The sequence below is a fragment of the Silurus aristotelis genome (genome assembly GCF_946808225.1).
Source record: "Silurus aristotelis genome assembly, chromosome: 18".
NCBI lineage: Eukaryota > Metazoa > Chordata > Actinopteri > Siluriformes > Siluridae > Silurus > Silurus aristotelis.
The window spans coordinates 11,996,196-12,017,288 of record NC_139591.1 but is presented as its reverse complement, the minus strand read 5'-3'; the positions used below and the strand labels follow the sequence as shown (position 1 = coordinate 12,017,288).

General features: G+C 38.2%; 3 protein-coding genes across 5 annotated transcripts in view; 1 reads left to right on the top strand and 2 right to left on the bottom strand.

Moving 5' to 3' along the window:
• Positions 1-8,162, bottom strand: part of sez6l (seizure related 6 homolog (mouse)-like) — a 67,744-nt gene extending 59,582 nt beyond the window's left edge. Inside the window, exon 1 of the mRNA XM_083569065.1 lies at positions 7,899-8,162. Within this exon, the coding sequence (XP_083425191.1) occupies positions 7,899-7,983 (85 nt within the window). The 5' untranslated portion in view covers positions 7,984-8,162. The remainder of the gene's footprint in view (positions 1-7,898) is intronic.
• The window catches only part of npm2b (nucleophosmin/nucleoplasmin, 2b), an 86,860-nt gene extending 70,981 nt beyond the window's left edge, over positions 1-15,879 (top strand). The window contains exons 2-9 of the mRNA XM_083569206.1: positions 14,515-14,580; positions 14,675-14,757; positions 14,839-14,955; positions 15,046-15,139; positions 15,214-15,329; positions 15,411-15,442; positions 15,520-15,556; positions 15,626-15,879. Coding sequence (XP_083425332.1) covers positions 14,544-14,580; positions 14,675-14,757; positions 14,839-14,955; positions 15,046-15,139; positions 15,214-15,329; positions 15,411-15,442; positions 15,520-15,556; positions 15,626-15,667 — 558 coding nt within the window. The 5' untranslated portion in view covers positions 14,515-14,543 and the 3' untranslated portion in view covers positions 15,668-15,879. The remainder of the gene's footprint in view (positions 1-14,514; positions 14,581-14,674; positions 14,758-14,838; positions 14,956-15,045; positions 15,140-15,213; positions 15,330-15,410; positions 15,443-15,519; positions 15,557-15,625) is intronic.
• A 1,483-nt stretch (positions 15,880-17,362) lies between these two features.
• The window catches only part of myo18b (myosin XVIIIB), a 54,405-nt gene continuing 50,674 nt past the window's right edge, over positions 17,363-21,093 (bottom strand). For all 3 annotated transcript variants that reach the window (XM_083569003.1, XM_083569004.1, XM_083569005.1), the window contains 2 exons: positions 18,607-18,786; positions 17,363-18,493 (listed from right to left, as the gene is read on the bottom strand). In XM_083569003.1, the coding sequence (XP_083425129.1) occupies positions 17,587-18,493; positions 18,607-18,786 (1,087 nt within the window). In that variant the 3' untranslated portion in view covers positions 17,363-17,586. The remainder of the gene's footprint in view (positions 18,494-18,606; positions 18,787-21,093) is intronic.

Genomic DNA, 21,093 nt, shown 5'->3' with positions numbered 1-21,093 from the left:
GCCAGTAGACCAACTGTGAGCAAGTAAATGACTCTTTCTGTGATTGTCTTTCAGTTAATCACAAGTTTTATCAACTTGGAGGAGTACACGTCAAGAGCGAGAGCCAAACTGTCCCATGCCATCAGAGTGGCGAAGCATGCACACGCCAAGAGAATCCACAGCCACTTCCAGGACAGCGGAGACACCCGGCTCATGTGGCAGGGCATCCCGGCAATCACAAACTACAAGACAACTTCACCTGTATGTGACCACGACGCCTTCCTCTCAAATGCACCGAACAACTTCTACGCCCGGTTCAAGGTGCAGAACAACATGGCGGCAAGAAAGACCACCCCTCCTCCCAGTGAACCGGTGGTATGTCTAACCACAGCTGAAGTGAGGAAAACTCTATGCAGAGTTAACCTATGGAAGTCTGCTGGACCAGACAACATTCCTGGCAGAGTGCTCAGGGAATGTGCAGAACAGCTAGCGGATGTCTTCACCGACATCTTCAACATCTCCCTAAGCAGCGCCATTGATCCTACATGCCTCAAGAAGACGACCATCGTTTCTGTGCCGAAGAAGTCTACTGTCTCCTGCTTCAATGACTATCGTCCCGGCACGCTCACACCCATCGTGATGAAGTGCTTCAAATGGCTCGTCATGAGGCACATCAAGACCCAGCTTACACCCCCACTGGAGCCCATGCAGTTCGCATATCGTCCAAACCACTCCAAGAACGATGCCATCTCCACGACCCTTCATCTGGCCCTCATCGACCTGGACAACAAGGACTCATATGTAAGAACGGTGTTCATAGACTTCAGCTAAGCATTCAACACAATCATCTCTTAACACCTGATTGAGAAGCTGAGCTTACTGGGCCTGAACACCTCCCTCTGTAACTGGATCCTGGACTTCCTGACTGAGAGACCTCAGGCAGTCCGGATCAGAAACAGCATCTCCAGTACCACCACATTGAGCAATGGGGCACAGTCCACTGCTGTTCACTGTGTTGACTTACGACTTTGTAGCAATGCACAACTTGAATCACATCATCAAGTTCGCCGATGACACCACCGCGGTGGGTCTCAACAGCAAAGCCAACAGCATTGTGGACGACCCCACACACCTTTCACACACACTCTTCACCCTCCTGCCATCAGGGAAGCGGTTCCGAAGCATTCGGGCTATCACATCCAGACTGTGCAACAGTTTCTTCCCTCAAGCCATCAGGCTTCTCAACACAGAACTGAACTAAAATTCACGCACACACACACACACACACACACACACACACACACACACACACACACACACACTTGTGTGACTGATCTGTACAACCCGGACACAACACACAATCGTACTCACTTCACACATCCATGCCCATATCACTTCATTACTACATGCACATCAACTGTTTACATGCTGTTTTTGCACATCTTTTTTTGACTGCTGCTATTGCTTTTTTGCATAAATCATTTTGTTTACATTTTGTTAATTAGAAGGTATACCCATGTACTCAGTACTCTCTTACACACCTCACTGTGTAACATACAGCAGGATTACTGGTGGCACTATTTTCTGTTTTGTGTATTTGTCCCACACTGTCTTGTGTTGTCATGCATTGTTTGCACCAGGTTCACATGATTCACTTTATGTGGTGAGGACACTTACTAGTCATAGCCCTGTGTATTATGTCATGTAGCTTTATGCTGTTAAATTTAGTACCAGGGTCCTGAAGAAACGTTGTTTCATTTCACTGTGTACTGCATTAGCTACAGTGGATACGGAAAGTATTCAGACCCCCTTAAATTTTTCACTTTTTGTTATATTGCAGCCATTTGCTAAAATCAATAAAGTTCATTTTTTTTTCCCTCATTAATGTACACATAGCATCCTATATTGACAGAAAAACACAGAATTGTTGACATTGTTGCAGATTTATAAAAAAAAGAAAAACTGAAATATCACATGGTCCTGAGTATTCAGACCCTTTGCTCAGTATTTAGTTTTGCACACCTGGATTTGGGGATCCTCTGCCATTCCTCCTTGCAGATCCTCTCAAGTTCTGTCAGGTTGGATGGTAAACGTTGGTGGACAGCCATTTTTAGGTCTCTCCAGAGATGATCAATTGGGTTTAAGTCAGGGCTCTGGCTGGGCCATTCAAGAACAGTCATGGAGTTGTTGTGAAGACACTCCTTCAATATTTTAGCTGTGTGCTTAGGCTCATTGTCTTGTTGGAAGGTAAACCTTCGGCCCAGTCGGAGGTCCAAAGCACTCTGAAGAAGGTTTTCGTCCAGGATATCCCTGTATTTGGCCACATTCATCTTTCCTTCGATTGCAACCAGTCGTCCTGTCCCTGCAGCTGAAAAACAACCCATGCTTCACTGTTGGGACTGTATTGGACAGGTGATGAGCAGTGCCTGGTTTTCTCCACACATACCGCTAAGAATTAAGGCCAAAAAGTCTTGGTCTCATCAGAGCAGAGAATCTTATTTCTCATCGTCTTGGAGTCCTTCAGGTGTTTTTTTAGCAAACTCCATGCGGGCTTTCATGTGTCTTGCACTGAGGAGAGGCTTCCATCGGGCCACTCTGCCATAAAGCCCCGACTGGTGGAGGGCTGCAGTGATGGTTGACTTTCTACAACTTTTTCCCATCTCCCGACTGCATCTCAGGAGCTCAGCCACAGTTATCTTTGGGTTCTTCTTTACCTCTCTCACCAAGGCTCTTCTCCCCCGATAGCTCAGTTTGGCCGGACGGCCAGCTCTAGGAAGGGTTCTTGGCGTCCCAAACGTCTTCCATTTAAGGATTATGGAGGCCAACTATGGTCTTAGGAACCTTAAGTGCAGCAGAAATTTTTTTTGTAACCTTGGCCAGATCTGTGCCTTGCCACAATTCTGTCTCTGAGCTCTTCAGGCAGTTCCTTTGACCTCATGATTCTCATTTGCTCTGACATGCATTGTAAACTGTAAGGTCTTATATAGACAGATGTGTGGCTTTCCTAATCAAGTCCAAACACAGCTGGACTCAAATGAAGGTGCACCTGAGTTAAATATATGAGTGTCACAGCAAAAAATGTTAAATACCCAGGACCATGTGATATTTCAGTTTTTCTTTTTTAATAAATCTGCAAAATGTTAACAATTCTGTGTTTTTCTGTCAATTTGGGGTGCTATGTGTACATTAATGAGGAAAATAAATTAACTTCATTCATTCATTAATTTTCTCCCGCTTATCCGTAATTCAGGTCGCGGGGGCAGCAGTCTAAGCAGGCCCCCGCCTTCGACTGCTGCCCAATCCTCACAGCACCGTCCCTTACGGTCCCTCCTGCAGGTGGTGAGCCCACGGGAAAGAAATTAACTTAAATGATTTAACAAATGGCTGCAATATAACAAAGAGTGAAAATCTAAGGGGGTCTGAATACTTTTATTGTCTGAAATGACCATAAAAGCTTGACTTGACTGGACTTGAGTGGACTGGACTTGAGTCGGAACACTTATCTGGTTAAAACCCCTGTTGTCCCAGCAGCCAATTTCCCAGAAATACACTCAGACAATAACACTGCAGGGGGTCTAAGGCAACTCACTAATATGCTCACTAATTGCTTTTCTGGTATGTTTTCCCACCTTTATGGTCAAATACTTGTTTGTAGACAACAAACTAAGCATTTTATCAAATATAATGGCAATTGATGAAATGAGCCTTTGAATTGTGCTCATGCATCATCTGATGCAAATACTTTTATTGGTTTTTAACACCATTTTCTATAGCTATTTTAAAATGCCTGTACCTTGCTGATGTCAAGATTTAAGCCAGCCAATTTGCCTTTTCATCTAAATTAGCAATTCCACTGCAGTACTGCACTTCGCAGCCATGTTTCCATTCTTGAGAATGTGCTGCATGAAAGATTTGAAAACTGTTGCACCTGGCTTAACAAGCATTATATCATCAAGGTCAGGAGCAATTGTGCCCCATGTTATGAATTTAACGCACAATTGCTGCAGCATTTTACACTTGCTGAATCATCATATCAGCAAATATACAAACGGGGGAAACATGATTTATCAATATTTCGAGATTTAGACAAAATGCATTTAGATTTATTTAGTGATTTTTTTTTTTAATTCTTCAAGTATATTTAATTCAAGTTCTGTTACATCAAGAAGTTTTTTGGGTTTTTTTGTACCTTTTTGACACTTTTCCTTTGTTCATCTAGAGCAGGGGTGCCCAATACGTCGATCGCGATCTACTGGTCAATCGCAAAGGTAGTGTGGGTAAATCGCATGACATTAAAAAAATAGATATTAATTTATGCATTGTTATAGTAGGTAGATAATTTTAACTTTATTATTTTATAAGTAGCTCACATGCTAAAAAAGTGTGTGCATCTAGAGGAATATGGGAACTATTTATGGAATCATGAATTGTGTGGTATGAAGAGAGAATGGTGAGTTGAGGATCTTTCAAGCACATACAGTAGAGTATGTGTTTGAAAGATCCAAAACTCACCATAATTTCAAAGAATCTAGAAGCACCCAATGCATATCTACTGAAAAAAAAGCTCTCTAAGGATTTAAATAAGCTTTCATGTGTTTTCATCTTGAGTTATAATTTTGACAGAATGCAATAGGGGTATTCGTACTGAAGTTTTTTTGGTACAGGGCACACGTGTATAAATGCTTTACTGAATGCAATCCTTTTTACGTTCAGAACATAGTTAAAATCTGATTTGTCTTGGGAAAGTATTAAGTGGCTGACCACAAGTTTGTTTATTCTCTGCCTTGCACTTTAAGTGCATTTTTGTATTATTATTAAACTTGAAAAAATGCACAACAATGCCACAGGTATAAAAAAGAAACTAGAGTTAGTGCAGTGTCACTCTGTACTGGAAATAAGATTTGTTTTGAGCATGCATGAAAACGCTAAAGAATCAATAGCTTAAAGGGAGTTTTATATCCAGCTTCAAGAATTTCTCTTTAAAGGAGAAAATCCTGAGAATTCTGCATATCGAGAGAGTAAATGAATAAAGGATAGGAGGAATGAAGACATTTGTTAAAGGACGCTGAAATACCGTAATATCCGGACTATTAAGCGCACCCACTGAATTTGACAAAGATTTTTATTTTGAACATAAATAAGACGCACCTGTCTATAAGCCGCAGGTGTCTACACTAAAACTAATGAACTTTACACAGGCTTTAACAAAAGACAGTATCTGTTACACGGTGTAACGTTTGAAATATGTTGTGGCTCCTTTAAGAGCAGAGTGGCATTTTGGGAATAGCCTGCCACATTTTTCCGGTATTACTGCATGTGTGCAAGACCGAGGAATATGTCCTTATTATTTTCTAATGCTCATTTCTAAGTTTCTTTGACTAACCCGTAACGCTGTTCCCAAGTAAAATAAAAAAAGCACGAGTTTTGGAAACCTGTCTGTGCTTATATGATTTCTGTTGCAACTGGAGTTAGCGAGCTCTCCCTTCACCAAGACTCAACGCGTTACAAAGGTTACTCCCGATGCCGTGCAGCTCAGAACACAGGTGAAGTGCATTTTTTCATGACCGGGTGTGATGAATGATTTGCATTTCCTGTTGTAGTCCGAGTGAGAGGCAGGTCAAACGTCAGAGGAACCTCATCCATATTTATGATGTGGTGCGGCCCGATTCAGTGGGAGCGTGCGCGATTTAATATAAAGAGTTTTAATTGGTTCACCTGAACCCATTCTGCAATTTCATTGGTCTAATGTTATGGGTCTCAGTTTTTTGGCTTGAAGTTTGTGACACCGGGAAAACCCAGGAAAAATCCATAAATTAGCCACTTCATTGTTTAAGCCGCGGGGTTCAAAGCGTGGGAAAAAAGTTTATATACTTATATACTCTATATAGGAGTATATAAGACTATATATAATAGTCCGGAAAATACGGTAAGCAGAACAGATAAGTACACATACCCAAATGGGGTCTTACAACTGTAAACTATTAAATTAAATTTTTCTATTAATAATTTTATTTAATTTATTTAATTTATTATAATTTAATTATTACTCAATTTAATCATAAAATAAAAAAGTGAATTGCATTAAATTCGATTTATTAAATTTGATTTATTCAATTAGTTTCTATATTATTTAATCAAGCAGGCATTTTATTTAAATTTGTTTTAAAAATTTTAACTGTTTAAATGTTGATCAGAAATGTTAATAATAATAAACTGCATTAATAAAAAACAACAAACAATTTTATGTTTGGAATTTCTTCCTTCCATCCATAACAAAACTTAACCGAACTGTGACTTAAAAACCGAGTTGCACACCTAGAATGCAATAATGAAATGTTTGGATCATTAAGAACAAATCTACATTGGTCACTCTGTTATTTACAAAAATCACACAGTCTTTGCCTCAAAACACAGGAACAAGGATTATTTTTTGCAGTATATTTATTATTTCTTTATTTCTCTCTCTCTCTCTCTCTCTCTCTCTCTTTCCCCCTCTATACATTGCATGTGTATGTGAAACAGCTCAACACTACTAGTGATGTGATGAGAAGGGAAGGACAAATTCTAGCCAAGTGACTTTTGCAGAGCAGAACAGACAGCCTGTCACTAGACCTGGTGGCCTGCTGATAAAAGCACACTGACAGCTCAGTAGAAATACTTAATTCAGTTTACATTTGTACAATTGCATTGACATGCTAATAGTTCCACTTATATATTTGCTTCAAAACTGTCCAACAAATAAACAAGCCCAGGCTACTTGATCTGTAAGTGTAAGCATCTGTAAGCATGTAATTCTACTGAATGTTATAAAGCCAAGTGTGCAAATGCCACTGAACATGATCAAAATGAGAAATCACAATAATGTAAAGCCAGTGACCTCTGTGTTTTACTACAAATTCTGGATTTTCTATTATTTTAATAATCCTTTCCATGCCAGTCTTTACCATTGACTAAGCATGGGTTTAGTATAGACTGTCACTTCGAATTAAGGTGGTAGTCGGTCTTCACAAGCCAGGACTGATGGTGAAGCCAATGTTGAAGAACCACTGCTTTTTAACACTTTCCCTTATTCCTGCATTGCAAAAAATCTATGAATATGGAAATTAAGCTTTTTTTTCCCTTTTTTTTATTGACAATTTAACGTGTTTTTTTTTTTTTAGATCTCGAATGACCTCGATCTCTTTTGATTTTATTCAGAAGGTTCATGTGGCTCTGTCACTGGCGTGATTTATTGTGTCTCGAACGATTCCCCACTTTTAGAAAGAAGGCGTCTGCTCATGTGTCACGTTCAGGAGAACATCTTGACTGATTCTACACTGATAGTGTTGCATTTTAATAAATATGAGCCTAATCAGCCCGGAAGCAATCCAATCGCTGCTTTACAAAGGGGTAGGTGACACTGTTTAAGGGGAATCGCTGTTTTTTTTTTTTTTTTTTTGACTACACCCACAGACTTGTGCAGATTTATGCAGCCGTTTCCAAAGCAATCACAGATCTCGGGGATCTCCGGGTGCTTTCCTTTTGTTGACGCGAATAATCCCACAGCGCACCAAAACCACCACCGCATTCGGTTGATTCACTGTGTGCAATGACCGCTCGTTGTCCCCGAAACTACACAAGAGCACCATGTCGAAGCTTGAGTGTTCAAGATAGGCTACAAATGTGACTCTTGGCAATCGTTTGCCACTCATCGTTCTGCATATGCCGCATGTTTCACTTAGGCACTCGCAAGGACACGCACGTAAAACTACGTACAGCGTGCTGTCGCAGAATAATTCCACAGAGTAATCGGCCATGCCAAAGTTTTCGAAGTGACTGCGGCAATAGAGCCTCAATGTATTTGCTTGCAGAGTGAAAAGCAAGAGCTCGAGCAGAGAGCAGCACAGCAATTTGCAATGTGAGTTAATAGTAAATATTACCTTGGGGCACGATGATGCCGCACAGGAAGCCCACCCAGACCGCGGCGCTTAGAGCACGACTTTCAGCAGAGCGCGTGAACGGCATGACAAGACGCGCGCACGCACAAAACCAACGCAGAAGTCAGAATGTAGGATACAGCACCGTGATCCCGGCAAGGGTGAAAACGCAGCGACTATTCGAGAAGAGAAGACTTGCTTCCGAATGATCGTTACAGTACAGATCCGCTCCGCCTCCAGCGAGCCTGCCTCCCTCTCTCTCTCTCCGCAGTGTGTCTCGCCTTTCTCCCCATCCACACAATACCACCTTCCAATAAAAGTTGCCCCTTTGTTGTGAGGCCATCCTTCAGTCCAAAAAACTGCATTTTACATTACATTATAAAGGCTGCTGATCACGATGCATCAGCTTGTAAATGTTGTTTGTTTGAAACAAAGAAAACATTTGGGAAGATTTGAGTGTTTTGAGTAAGTATGGGGCTTATTATATGGCTAGGTGTGTGTTACACAAGGTTCTGTAAATGCACAACACGAGGGTGAATAACTGCGGACGCAAAGCAAAGAGTGAGCCTCTGTGGGAAAACACAAAATCAATAATAGATACTGTACAGTAACATTCTGGGACACTGCGTTTATTTACTAATATTCAGAATTAGATACAATTAAGGGAGAAAAAAGGGAAGTCTGAGTCTAGAGCAGGAAAAGGCCTAGTCCTGAGAAAATGTAGCCAGGTGTATAAACAAGCTCTTACAAAGAACCATTGCCCTGCTTAAGGAAACACATCCCTGGAGATTTATAAAAAAAACTCTGGCGATGTTAGAGATAAGATAGAGAAAAAAATTTTAGATCACGTATTTTGCTTGTGATCAAGTGACTATCAAGAAGCTTGGTTTGTTAACACTGCTGTCTTAACCGATTTGGGTAGTGAAATGCAGATTTTGGCTTGTCATCATTAGATCAGGTCTTAATGCTGTATCATATTAATGGTTCAATTCATTGTGGTTTCTTTTATGGATTGTGATATTCAGATTATTTAAAATTTACAATTTTCACCGTAAAAATGTCGAATAAAGGACAGTTGCAGTATTTAACTTCAATGGCGTCATAAACAAACTGTTATTCTTGTCAAACTATTTCAGCATTCCATCACTAACTGTATGTTACATCATGACATCATGATACTGCATGCATTTATTTGTACAATATAATTCAAGCAATGTCTTCTAGAATTATTAGCATACATCATACTCATGTCAATAAAAAATTATATTCAAAGAACAAGTGAAATGATAATTTGAGGTGAAACATACAGGTACATTGCCTGTCAAAATTCTGGAAACACCTAGTCTTTTGTCATTTTTGAGAGACATGTGCAGGTTCTTTTTATTTATATGCAACAAACTAGTTTCACAAAATTAAGAATTGCTTTGATCTAACAAACTGGTAAAAATGTTAATTATTTAAAATTTTAATTGAAACTAACTTTTAGCATGAATAACAGTTTTGCACACTCTCTGAACAGTTCTCCAAAAAATTAGCTAAAATATTTTGCCATATCATTTGTAAAACTTTCCACTTATATGTTTCTATCTGACCTTGCAATCCAGATTATCCCAGAACAGTTTGATAGAGTTTAGGACAGGTGACTGGGCAGGCCATTCTATGATAAATACCACTCCAAATGATTGTTCTCTAAAAAGGCTTGGATATATGCTTCAGGTCGTTGCATTTAGTTGCATTTAGTTGCATTTAGTTGCATTAGGTTAAAATATAGATGGAATTGCATTGCATTGACATATGGACTGCTCCACAACAACCTCAAATTTAACTTCCATTACTATGTTTAACTGTAGGTGAGAGGCAGTCTGCTAGCATCTTCTCTCCTGTTCTCCATTTGACATCACTTCTTCTGTCGTCAAAAATTTACAATTTGGATTTAGAGCTTTCTTCCAGTCATTCACAATCCAATAATTGTGTTTTTCCTTTCAACCTTTTTTTTTTTGCATATGAACAAAACTGATGATTGAATTTTTTTTTAAACAGCCCAAAATTATTATAATGATACTTTCTACAAAACTCTGTTTTCTAATAATATCTTACAAGGTTGGAGACATTTTTGCGTTTCTTTTACCCAATCTGCAAGAACATATTTAAAACAACCTTTGACTTCTTTTGACAACTTCTTTCTTCAATTCAGACCTAAGTGAACCTCATCCCAGAGCAAGTAAATTTTTGGGCTGAAATATCCTGATATTTCACAATGCCTTTAATCTTAACAAGATCAGGGGGAACATCAGGACATCAACAGTTCCAGAGCACTGATCTATAGCTACATTTGAACAATTAGTACCATTTTTCATATTGTCCTTGTTCTTTCTTGCTTTCAGAAGGTTTTTTTCTGCAGTGCTTCGAAACAGATTGTTATTCTGTCACTACAGTTTGTGTTTTAAGCAAGATTTCACAGAATTATTTAATAACTCTCTGTTAAAAGAGGGTAAGAGGGAAGCCAACAGTCACTCAAAAAGAGTTTTAAGATTACCTAAAGGCAGCAGGAACTGCAGTTAGACAGAAAATAATAAGCAATAAAATGCAATACAATTCCTTTCATTTAGAGAAATCAAAGCTCACAAATGGCAATAAATTTTGTAAAAGAGTTGTACAAATGATCCCAATAACTACAGTGACAGTCCCACAGTGAAGCATAAAGATAAGCATATGGGGATGCTTCCTTGTAAATAATACTGAGTTATTAGACATTACTGAAAAATATATGTATGAATGGAACAATGTGCTGGGACTGTTTATAAATTTGGTTATGAATTATATATATATAATGAGTGGCGGGCCGTGCATTTGGTACCTGTGCGTTCAGTGGGGACTTCAGTTAATCCACCTCTGATATATGCCACTGATATATATATATATATATATATATATATATATATATATATATATATATATATATATATATATATATATATATATATATATATATATATATATAATTGTTCATATTTATAGATTATTTATTAGAAACATTTAACAAAACAGCTTGGTAAAATGCAGCATGCTGAACAAGTTATTTTTTGAAATAGAGTATATTTACAGACATAAATAAACAGGGAAATGAAGACACCTGAGAATGACTTACATGTGAACATTAACCAGCGATGCTTTTTGTATAAGTTAAGCTGGCAGCGTGGCCGAGCATCAGCAGTCAACAGTGAATCTTGAGAATTCACATTTAGAAAAATCATGCCATGACACACCATGGCACACATTTAAAAAAAAAATTCAAAGTAATATTGTTCTAAACACCTGTATGTTTCAGTTACTTTGCTTAAATAGTTCCTCAAGCGCATAAAACACATTCAGACAACACAATCCTGCCAATCCTTTTTACAAATCAAACATTTCTCAGCACAGATGAAAAGCCTTTCACAGTCTAAGAACACTCTACAAGTCGGGATTTAAAATGAGCTAAATGGCACTGGCTGAAATCTCTTTGAACCAGTCCTAGTTATCCTCCCCTTCTTGCCAACCTTTTAATCCTTTATCTTTTGATGAAAAATACAGAAAGGAACTGGTCTGTGGTATCCAGTGGAGCTGGGGTCACAATCTCAGTGTGTATTCTCTTCTCCCTGTAACCCAGTAAGTGAACTCATGTGGTGACATTATTTATTTATTAGCATAAAAGTACATTTGTGGCTAAAACATTCAGTGTTTTCAAATCGATTATATTACCAGGGCCACTCTTACAGTAAAAATAATATTATTTTACATTTCGGCTATGTCAGTAGTTAGTTGGTTAGGTTGCACCGGCACTAAGAGATGAGATGAGAAAGATTGCGTCATGAAAGGCATCCATTGTAAAACACTAATCACTAATCAGAATTTCATACCGGATCGGTCGAGGCCCGGGTTACCAACGACCGCCACAGGTAATTGTTAGCCAACAGGGCCAAAGGAGGAGAAGGAGAGGAGGAAGACGTCTACAGAGACAGCAGGAAATGGAGAAGTGGAGGAGAGTGGAGGTTAGAGTTGGTACTTTAAATGTTGGTACTATGACTGGTAAAGGGAGAGAGGTATCTGATATGATGGAGAGGAGAAAGGTAGATATGTTGTGTGTTCAGGAGACCAAGTGGAAAGGAAGTAAGGCCAGGAACATTGGAGGTGGGTTTAAACTGTTCTATCATGGTGTGGATGGAAAGAAAAATGGTGTAGGGGTGCTTCTGAAGGAAGAGTACAGTGAGAGTATAGTGGAGGTGAAGAGAGCTTTTGATAGGGTGATAAACGTGAAGCTGAATTGGTGATGATAAATGTCATCAGAGCTTATGTTCCACAAGTGGGTTGCAAGATGGAGGAGAAGGAAAAATTCTGGAGTGAGTTGAATGAAGTGGTGGAGAGTGTACCTAGGACTTAGCTAGTACCTAGCTGGTACCGGTTTTTAAGAATAAGAGAGATGTGCAGACCTGCAGTAACTACAGAGGAATTAAGTTGATCATTTGTGAGGTTATGGGAAAGAGTAGGAAGTTATAGGAAAAAGTAGTCGAAGCCAGGCTGAGAGAAGAGGTGACCATCTGTGAGCAACAGTATGGTTTAATGCAGAGGAAGAGCAGTACAGACGCATTATTTGATTTAAGAATGTTGATGGAAAAGTATAGAGAAGATCAGAACGAGTTGCATTGTGTGTTTGTCGATTTAGAGAAAGCATTCGACAGGGTGCCGAGAGAGGAATTGTGGTACTGTATGAGGAAGTCAGGTGGTGCAGGACATGTATGAGGACAGTATGACAGCAGTGAAGTGTGCAGTAGGAATGACAGACTTGTTCAAGGTTTCCTGTTTGCAGTGGTGATGGACCGGTTGCCAGACAAGGTCAGACAGGAGTCTCCATGGACTATGATATTTGCGGATGATATTGTGATTTGCGGTGAGAGTAGGGAGCAGGTTGAGAAGAGCCTGGAAAGGTGGAGGTATGTGCTGGAGAGAAGGGGAATGAAAGGAAGGGCAGTGGAGTGGTGCGATTGCAGGGAGAAAAGGTGGATAAGTTTAGGTACCTGGGGTCAACAGTGCAAAGTAAATGAGAGTGTGTTAGAGAAGTGAAAAAAAGAGTGCAGGCAGGGTGGAGTGGGTGGAGAAGAGGAGTGATTTGTGATAGTAGGGTATCTGCAAGAGTGAAAGGGAAAGTTTATAGGACTGTGGTGAGACCTGCTTTGTTGTACTGTATAATTTAGAGACAGTGGCATTGACAAAAAGACTGTAGGTGGAGCTGGAGGTGGCCAAGTTGAAGATTCTTAAATTTTTCTTGGGAGTGACGAGGATGAACAGAAATAGAAATTAGTTGATTGAAGGGACTGCACAGAAAGGACATTTTGGAGACAAGGTGAGAGAGGTGTGATTGAGATGGTTTGGCAATTTGAAGAGGAGGGACACGGGGTATATCGGTAGAAGAATGCTGAGGATGGAGCTACCAGGCAGAAAGAAAAGAGGAAGACTCAGGAGGATGCTTATAGATGTGGTGAGGGAAGACATGCAAGTGGATCATTTACAAGATGCAGATGTACAGAACAGAGTTATATGGAGATGGATGACCTTCTGTGTCGCCCACTAATTTGAGCATCTGAAAAAAGAATTCTTAGCTGGTCGACCAGTTTGGTAGACTATCTATTTACCCTTCCCAGAAAAATTTAGGTTTTTATAATAGCAAATGGAGAATACATATGGAATGGAATGTTAAAAAAAAATATATAAATGATTCATTCACAAATGCAGGACAAACTTTAACACACAAATAAGCAAAGAGGCAAAACTTTATATTAATGTGATGGTCTGGTTTCTTCAAACCTTTGGTCATGTAGTGTGTGAGGTGGCCTCCCCAAAGGAAAGTAGCCGATATGGTTCAAATCTTTAATTCTTAGACTAAACATATTTTGTTCTACACATAATTATGTTCTATTGATAAAAGGGCACTTTCCTCATTAATAGCCACTGGCCACCCAATTTTTTTTGTGAGCAAAAGAAGTGAAACAAATAGTTTTAAAGTAATATGTGATCAAAAAGATTAAAATTGGATTCTGATGTTTGATGTGAATTTTAACTGGAACTCTTGACTTGTATCTTTGTCCTGCAGCCACATGACTGACTTATTAGATTTAAATGAATTAAAGGTGAGATAAGGGTATATATAATAAAAGAATTATCCAACAGAACTCGCTTCATTGTATGTGTCAATACAACATGTACCAGGGAGTGAAAAAAAAAATCCAAGATTACAGAACCTCTATTAGTGAATGGAAAAACAAATGGAAATTAGTTATATTTGTTAAAATAATCTTGGTTCACAACGTTAGGGCTTTTCATGAAATATTTTCATAAAATGTTTGCAACATACGTGCTTGAAATAACTGTTTATATCTTTAAGACAATTACAACTTAATTAGTCACACCTGCTTCACATTAAGAAAATGCTTTAAAAAAAAAACAAAAGGGGTTGTAATCTTTTCTTTGTATTTCTTCTGCTTGTTTGAAAGGTTGATTTTTTTTTTGTTTTTTTTGTAAGTAAGTAACTCTCATTTTAAAGACTGAATCAAACAAAGCTTTTGATGTTACTTTTTACATTTTCAGGTCAGTCAGATTAAGATCCGTCAGAAGATGAGCAAATCAGAAAAACCTCTGTCAACATTATGGGGTAGGTGATTTCCCCCTGAAAATTTTGTGACTGTTTTGTTCTCCTACATTTGGTAGAATATTTTTGTAATTGAACCTGCTTGTTCTTCATTTAGGCTGTGAACTAAATGAGTCAAACCAGCAAGAGTCTTTCAAGACTGATGACACAAATCATCAGCACCAGCTTGCATTAAGAACTGTAAGCTCTTTAACAATGAAATAAGCTTTATTTACTTGCGTTTATATGATTAAATGAAAACCATTATTTTAAATGTCTCAGATGTGCTTGGGCTACAATGCAAAAGATGAGTTTAACATTGTTGAATTGGTCACTGTGGAGGATGACGATGCAAAAGGTGTGCCTATTGCAACTCTACATGCCAAGTCAATGCCTACAGTGAGTGAAGGGTTTTTTTTTCTCTCTATGCTGTCTACTATTTATTTGCTCATGAAGACCATGAATTGATCTCTCATTAATGTTAAGCAGGTCAACTTGTCTGGCTTAGACTTGCACCCTCCTGTGACCTTTCGGCTCAAACATGGCTCAGGCCCAGTATTTGTTGGGGCAGAACATGTAGCCTGTGAGTTTGCATTTTTTTAATTAACAATACCTTTTGTAAGGTTGAACAGTAGCATTGAACAGATACTCTTTTAGTGGAAGACTATTCAGATGAAGAAATGGAGGATGAGATGGAGGAGGAGGTAGAGGAAGAGGAAGAAGATATTGAAGAGTCACCTGTGAAGAAAGTTACAAAAAATGGTGCTGGCAAAGTAAGACCAAACATTTGATGTTTGCATTTATTTAACCTGATTTTATTATTCTGATCTAAAGGTCTACATGTTCTTTTAAAGAGAAAGAAGCCAGAAAAAGGGGAAGATGAGGGGTAAGCTCTAGAGCTCTATTCTTTTATTTAATAATGAACATTCTCTTCCACTGATCTCTAAATTTGTGTGAATATAGTGATGCATCAGAAGGTGAAAATAATCCCCCTAAAAAGGTAAGATTAAAATATTAGCTTTAGTTATCTGAAAATGGTTAACATTAACAGCTTTCTTTCTTCCCCCAGGGAAAAGGAAGGGGTAGAAAGCCATTGGCTGCAAAGGTTTGACCAAGCACAAGTGAAAAGCTTTAACAGGACTGTTTCAATACTAGTTAATTCATAGCAACATAGTCTGTAGCATGCTTTATTTACACTGCAGTTGTAAAAAAAAAAAAAAAAAAAAAAAAGGCCTTTTGGTGTGCACACTTTGAAATGCTTATGCTTGTCTTGCACTGCAACTAAATACTGGCTTTTAGTAATAAAATTGCAAAATAAATGTTTCCTGTTTGTCGGATATGAAGAAACTGGATGAAATTAATCTAATCTTAGTATTTAGTGAGGCGGGTGACTTTTAAAGTGGAGTGTTAGAAACTGTCTTCAGCTTACTGGAGTAAATGTTAACCTATATTAATTCTTTTGAACAATTGGCTTACATTTAATAAAGGAAATTTAATGTAGCTATCTATATCTAACTATTAAGGTTTAAAAAGGTCTGTTCCACAAAGACTTGTGTACCCCTGCCATAGTTTGTAGTGAAACAGGATATACAAAAACATCCTTTAGTTTGAGCCAGATGCGTGTCTAATCTACAGCTCACTACATGCGTTTTTTTTTTTTTTTTTTTTTTAAATGGAGGGTATAATAAAAGATGGTGGCAAATGAAACTAGCATTTTAGCTGCTGCCCTTTAACAACATTTGAAACCTGTAATGGGCAAGTATGTAAAGGTTCCCCCCCCCCCCTTTAAAAAAAATAAATAAATAAATTCAGGTTTAACTTAAGCTCAATGTATTTTTCTTTCCAGACCCTGCGTTTCTTCATACTTACACATATGCCATGTTAAGTACCGTGGCTGCACAGCTGATTTGCACTTGGTGATGCACAGCAAAACGGATAATGCAAAGAGTTGATTTGATTAAATCCTCCCAGGGGTAGTAGTAGGAGTAATTGTGTGTCATGGGGTTGTGGTGTGGTGTTTTTTTTTTTAAACCCAAGATTTAATACTGTAATCGTACTGGAGATGCATAAATTTGAATGTACCCTTTCTGTAATTCAGTTCCAATGTTATCATGTGGTAAAGTAAATGGTTTTACACAAGGTACAGAATATGGAACAAAAACAAACTCCGAGTAAATCTTCGAGTTAACCCTAAACACCCCCCCCCCCCCCCCCCACACACACATCCTTAGATTATAAAATGTAAAAAAAAAAATAAACATTTACTGCAAAATCAGCCTTGCCTTTTTTTTTTTTATAAATTTGAATGTTGCGGTCAGTGCTGATTCTCACAGCTCACATGACCGTAGACCTTGAGCCAGCCCACTTATGCATGGGATACATAATTTATTCAAGGGTCCATTTTAGCTAATGCTGAGCCAACAATCTTGTCAGATCAGCTTTTATGATACTAAAGGCTCCAGAGAATATATTTTAGTGTTTAGGTAACATCCCCTTGGTTAATACGTGTGTGTGGTGTACATTTATTATTTATATTAAATTGCATATATATATATATATATATATATATATATATATATATATATATATATATATATAAATAATTACACACACAAAATACAATTGTGTTCACTTTGACCATATGTTTAACCTGGACTCCGTCTCATATCACACCCAGTGTCTCATTTAGACTGCTTCACACTTAAATTAGTGAAACATATAGAACCTGAAAATACTTTAATTTGTTTAAAAAAAAATAGGTTTATGAACTAAAAAAATTAGCATTTCCCAGTCAATTCAAACAATATTTCTCATTTAAATCCTTTATTCATGTGTATGGTTTTGAATATGCAGAATGTTTTCACCTTCAGTAATGTGATTGATTGCATTTGGGGTAGCTAGAAAACATTTTCGGTCATTATCTAGTCAAAGAAGTTTTGTTTAATAGGTAGATTTGTGACTCTATATACCCTGCCTCTTTAAATTTGTAACAAAACCATGAACAATTTTCACCCAATTTCTTACATTTATTTAGTCAACCTCAGCTTTCCTCAGATACTTTTTCATCACTAAATTTATATCTCCTTCACTTCCTTCAGCCTCCAGCCTTTTTTCTTGTGGTCCTATTCGGTGCTGAGAGCCTTCGGAATCAGAAGAGTCTGAATTGGAATCCTTGCACAGTGACCTGGAGGGTGGCAGTTCTCCAAAGTGAACACTTAGGGTGCGACGCTGACCCCCTCTGGAGCTGCTACTTGCTAAGCTGCTTATAGACTGTGATCTACGAATGGCTGGGACAATGTCAGAGTTGGTGTCCCCGAAATTGCTTTCTTTGTCTGTTTCAGGATTTCCTAGTAGATGCCGATTCTGAAAGACAAGTGGCTCTGACCCAAGCATTGCCTCTTCACCACTTTCACTAGTCAAAGCCCTGAACAGCCTGTTGCGGACTTGTGGATGAGTGCCATGGCCAGGCGAGGTTTTGGCACCTGGATCCTCATCCCTTTCCTCTGGGATAGAGAGGTTGGAGATTTGCAAGGATGATGGCTGAGCTGTAACTAAATCACACGAGCCAAAGCGATTTGCCTTGCTCGTAGTGGATAAGGAGGTGGATGTTGTGGATTCGGACAGGGAGCGCAGGCTAGAAGCACGTGGCAGCAAAGGGCTGGGAACTTTCAGGATGCCAGGACGCACTGTTTCCTCCATACTCTCACTTGTGTCTTGGGACAGATTGATGGCTCGGCGACGCAGGCTGGAGGCTGCTGTGGGCTGGTAAATGGGTAGTGATACTGTACTGCCTTCATTCACCTCTGAACTTTTATCCCACCCAGCCCGCTTTTTCCGTAAGCCCTCCAGTAGTTCAGATAATGCCGTTGAGGATGACGCCCTAGGCAGAATTCTAGAGCTTTCAGTAACGTCATCCTCCAGTTCCTGAGAACATGATCTGGTAATATACAAATGGTCATTACATTTTTTTTATTAAATAATGTAAAAATAAATAGAGCAAATAATTTATTTCTCTTAATTTAAAGTTGAGTTTTGCTTTGTGGTAATTACCTGAAGCTGTAGGTGCTCATTTTGTCTGTAACTGACTGTCTGCCAGTGGTGCTTCCAGCATATGAAGAACCTCGACTTCCGCAAACCTTATGACCCCCACGTGGCACCCCCAGCCAGTGCTGAATGCCCTTACCAGTGTCCTCTGTACCAATGCTGGAGCCCACACTGGATGCATTGTCCCTGTCACAAGAACCTGGTGTTATTTGGAGCCCCTTGATTCAAATTCTTTAAACCTTTTCCAACAAACAGGAACTGCTAATTTACTGTACAAATCCAGTATTGATTATTTCAGCACACGTGTGCCAACATACACATGCTGGCAAGACTGAAAGACTGTGATATTGCCTTTGATGTTCATAGTGATACACTCAGCTGTACATATACACATGTAGCAAACCGTGGGCTCGTTAACACAGACTCTTTATCTTTGGACCGCTGTCATTATTAGAAGTCTCTCTGCATGACTCCGTGAGCATGGAGCAGATTCATTAATGTTGTGCTCACATAAAAGATGGTGTTAAAGCCTGCCAAAAGCCAAAGATTCTGGAGTTGAAGAGGTCAACACCATAACAATGTTTGTTTTTTGTGATAAGTTAATGTGCCATTTTTATTAGCTGATCCAAGCTGATTTATTATTTCAAATATTTAGCAAGTTAAATGTTGTTGTTTTTACCAGGAGAAACTGCTGTATGTGCAGGTGCTCAAAAAATAAAAAATAAAGCTGCAACAGGCTGTTAAGTGTATAAATAAAACATCCTTCTATCCCTTGTAGAAGTCACCCGGTTTTACTACTTTATCACTATCCTGTCACTTGCATTCTATAAAATATAATTAGGGCTGTCAATCGATTCAAATATCTAATTGCAACTAATTGCATGATTGTCAGGAGTTAACTCATGATTAATCGCAACAGATTTTTATCTGGTCTAAATGTACCTTTATTTGAACACTTTTCAGGTTTTTAATACTGTAATCACTATGGTTATGGGCAAATATAGATGCTTTATGCAAATGCATGTTTTTCATTAGTAAAACCATACTCAACATAGAGCAGGAAGAAAAAATATTCTACAATATTCTCTACAATATGTAAATGTTTTTAAGGAATTATGGTGTTTTATCTGGTGTTGGAGCTGTGATGATCGCAAATGTTGAGCTATTTTATAAGTTACTCAGTAGCTCCTAGTTTTTTAACCATAATGACTGTATAAGACTGTAGAAAGGACATCACTTATAATCTTATACTCCAGTACTCATGTTAGTTCTCACTCTCCAGTGTTCTGTATTGTTTAAAGATTTATGATCACACTCTTGATGTTACCCAAATGAGGATGGGTTCCCCTTTTGAGTCTGGTTCCTCTCAAGGTTTCTTCCTCATAACATCTAAGGGAGTTTTTCCTTGGCACAGTCACCACGGCTGCTCATCAGGGATAAACACACACCATTCACCTTAACTGTTGATTTCTGTAAAGCTGCTTTGAGACAATGTCTGTTGTGAAAAGCGCTATAGAAATAAACTTGACTTGACTTTTAAATTATGTAAATCATCAGGACACCAAACTGAACTTTTGCTATGTTTAAATACGGACGGATTTAATTGCCAGTTGTGTGCATTATGGCAGATTTTGTGCATCAGTAAAACAAATGTGTAGTAATTAAAAATGATTCTTTTGGTGGAATTTATTACTTTTATATCTAAATAAACAAATGACGTGAATGAATGTGTGTTGCGTTAAAGGTTTTAATTTAGCTTCAATTTTTTTTTTATATATATATATATATATATATATATATATATATATATATATATATATATTTTAGAAATATAAAAATGTGCATAATCGTGTGTGTAAATAAATTAATGCGTTCATTTTGACAGCCCTTATATATACATGTATGTGTGCGTGTGTGTGTATATATATATATATATATATATATATATATATATATATATATATATATATATATATACACACAAACACACACACACACACACACACTCTCTGAACAAAATACCTATTTCTCTCAAATATTGTTCACAAATCTGTCTAAATGTGTTAGTGAGCACTTCTCCTTTGCTGAGATATTCCATCCACTTCACAGATGTGGCATATCAAGATGCTGATTAGACAGCATGATTATTGCACAGGTGTGCTTTAGGCTGGCCACAATAAAACGGCACTTTAAAATGTGCCGTTTTACTGTATTGGGGGTCTGGGGGGCCTGAAAACCAGTCAATATCTGGTGTGTTTGTTTATATACATAATGTTTATATTACCACTCTAAAGCTTTTGGGAAATTGTGGCCAACATATTTATACTATGGTCTTTTTTGCTCCAAACAGCAGTGTAAAAGAAAAATAGCTATTATGTATAGAGCAAGTGCTGCTGTATGCTGCTCAAAGATAAAGCACAGCTTCAGCTGAGCACCAGCAGGATTTCGAATGAAGTTAATCCATGCTGCACAAGAAGATCCTGTATCCCAAAA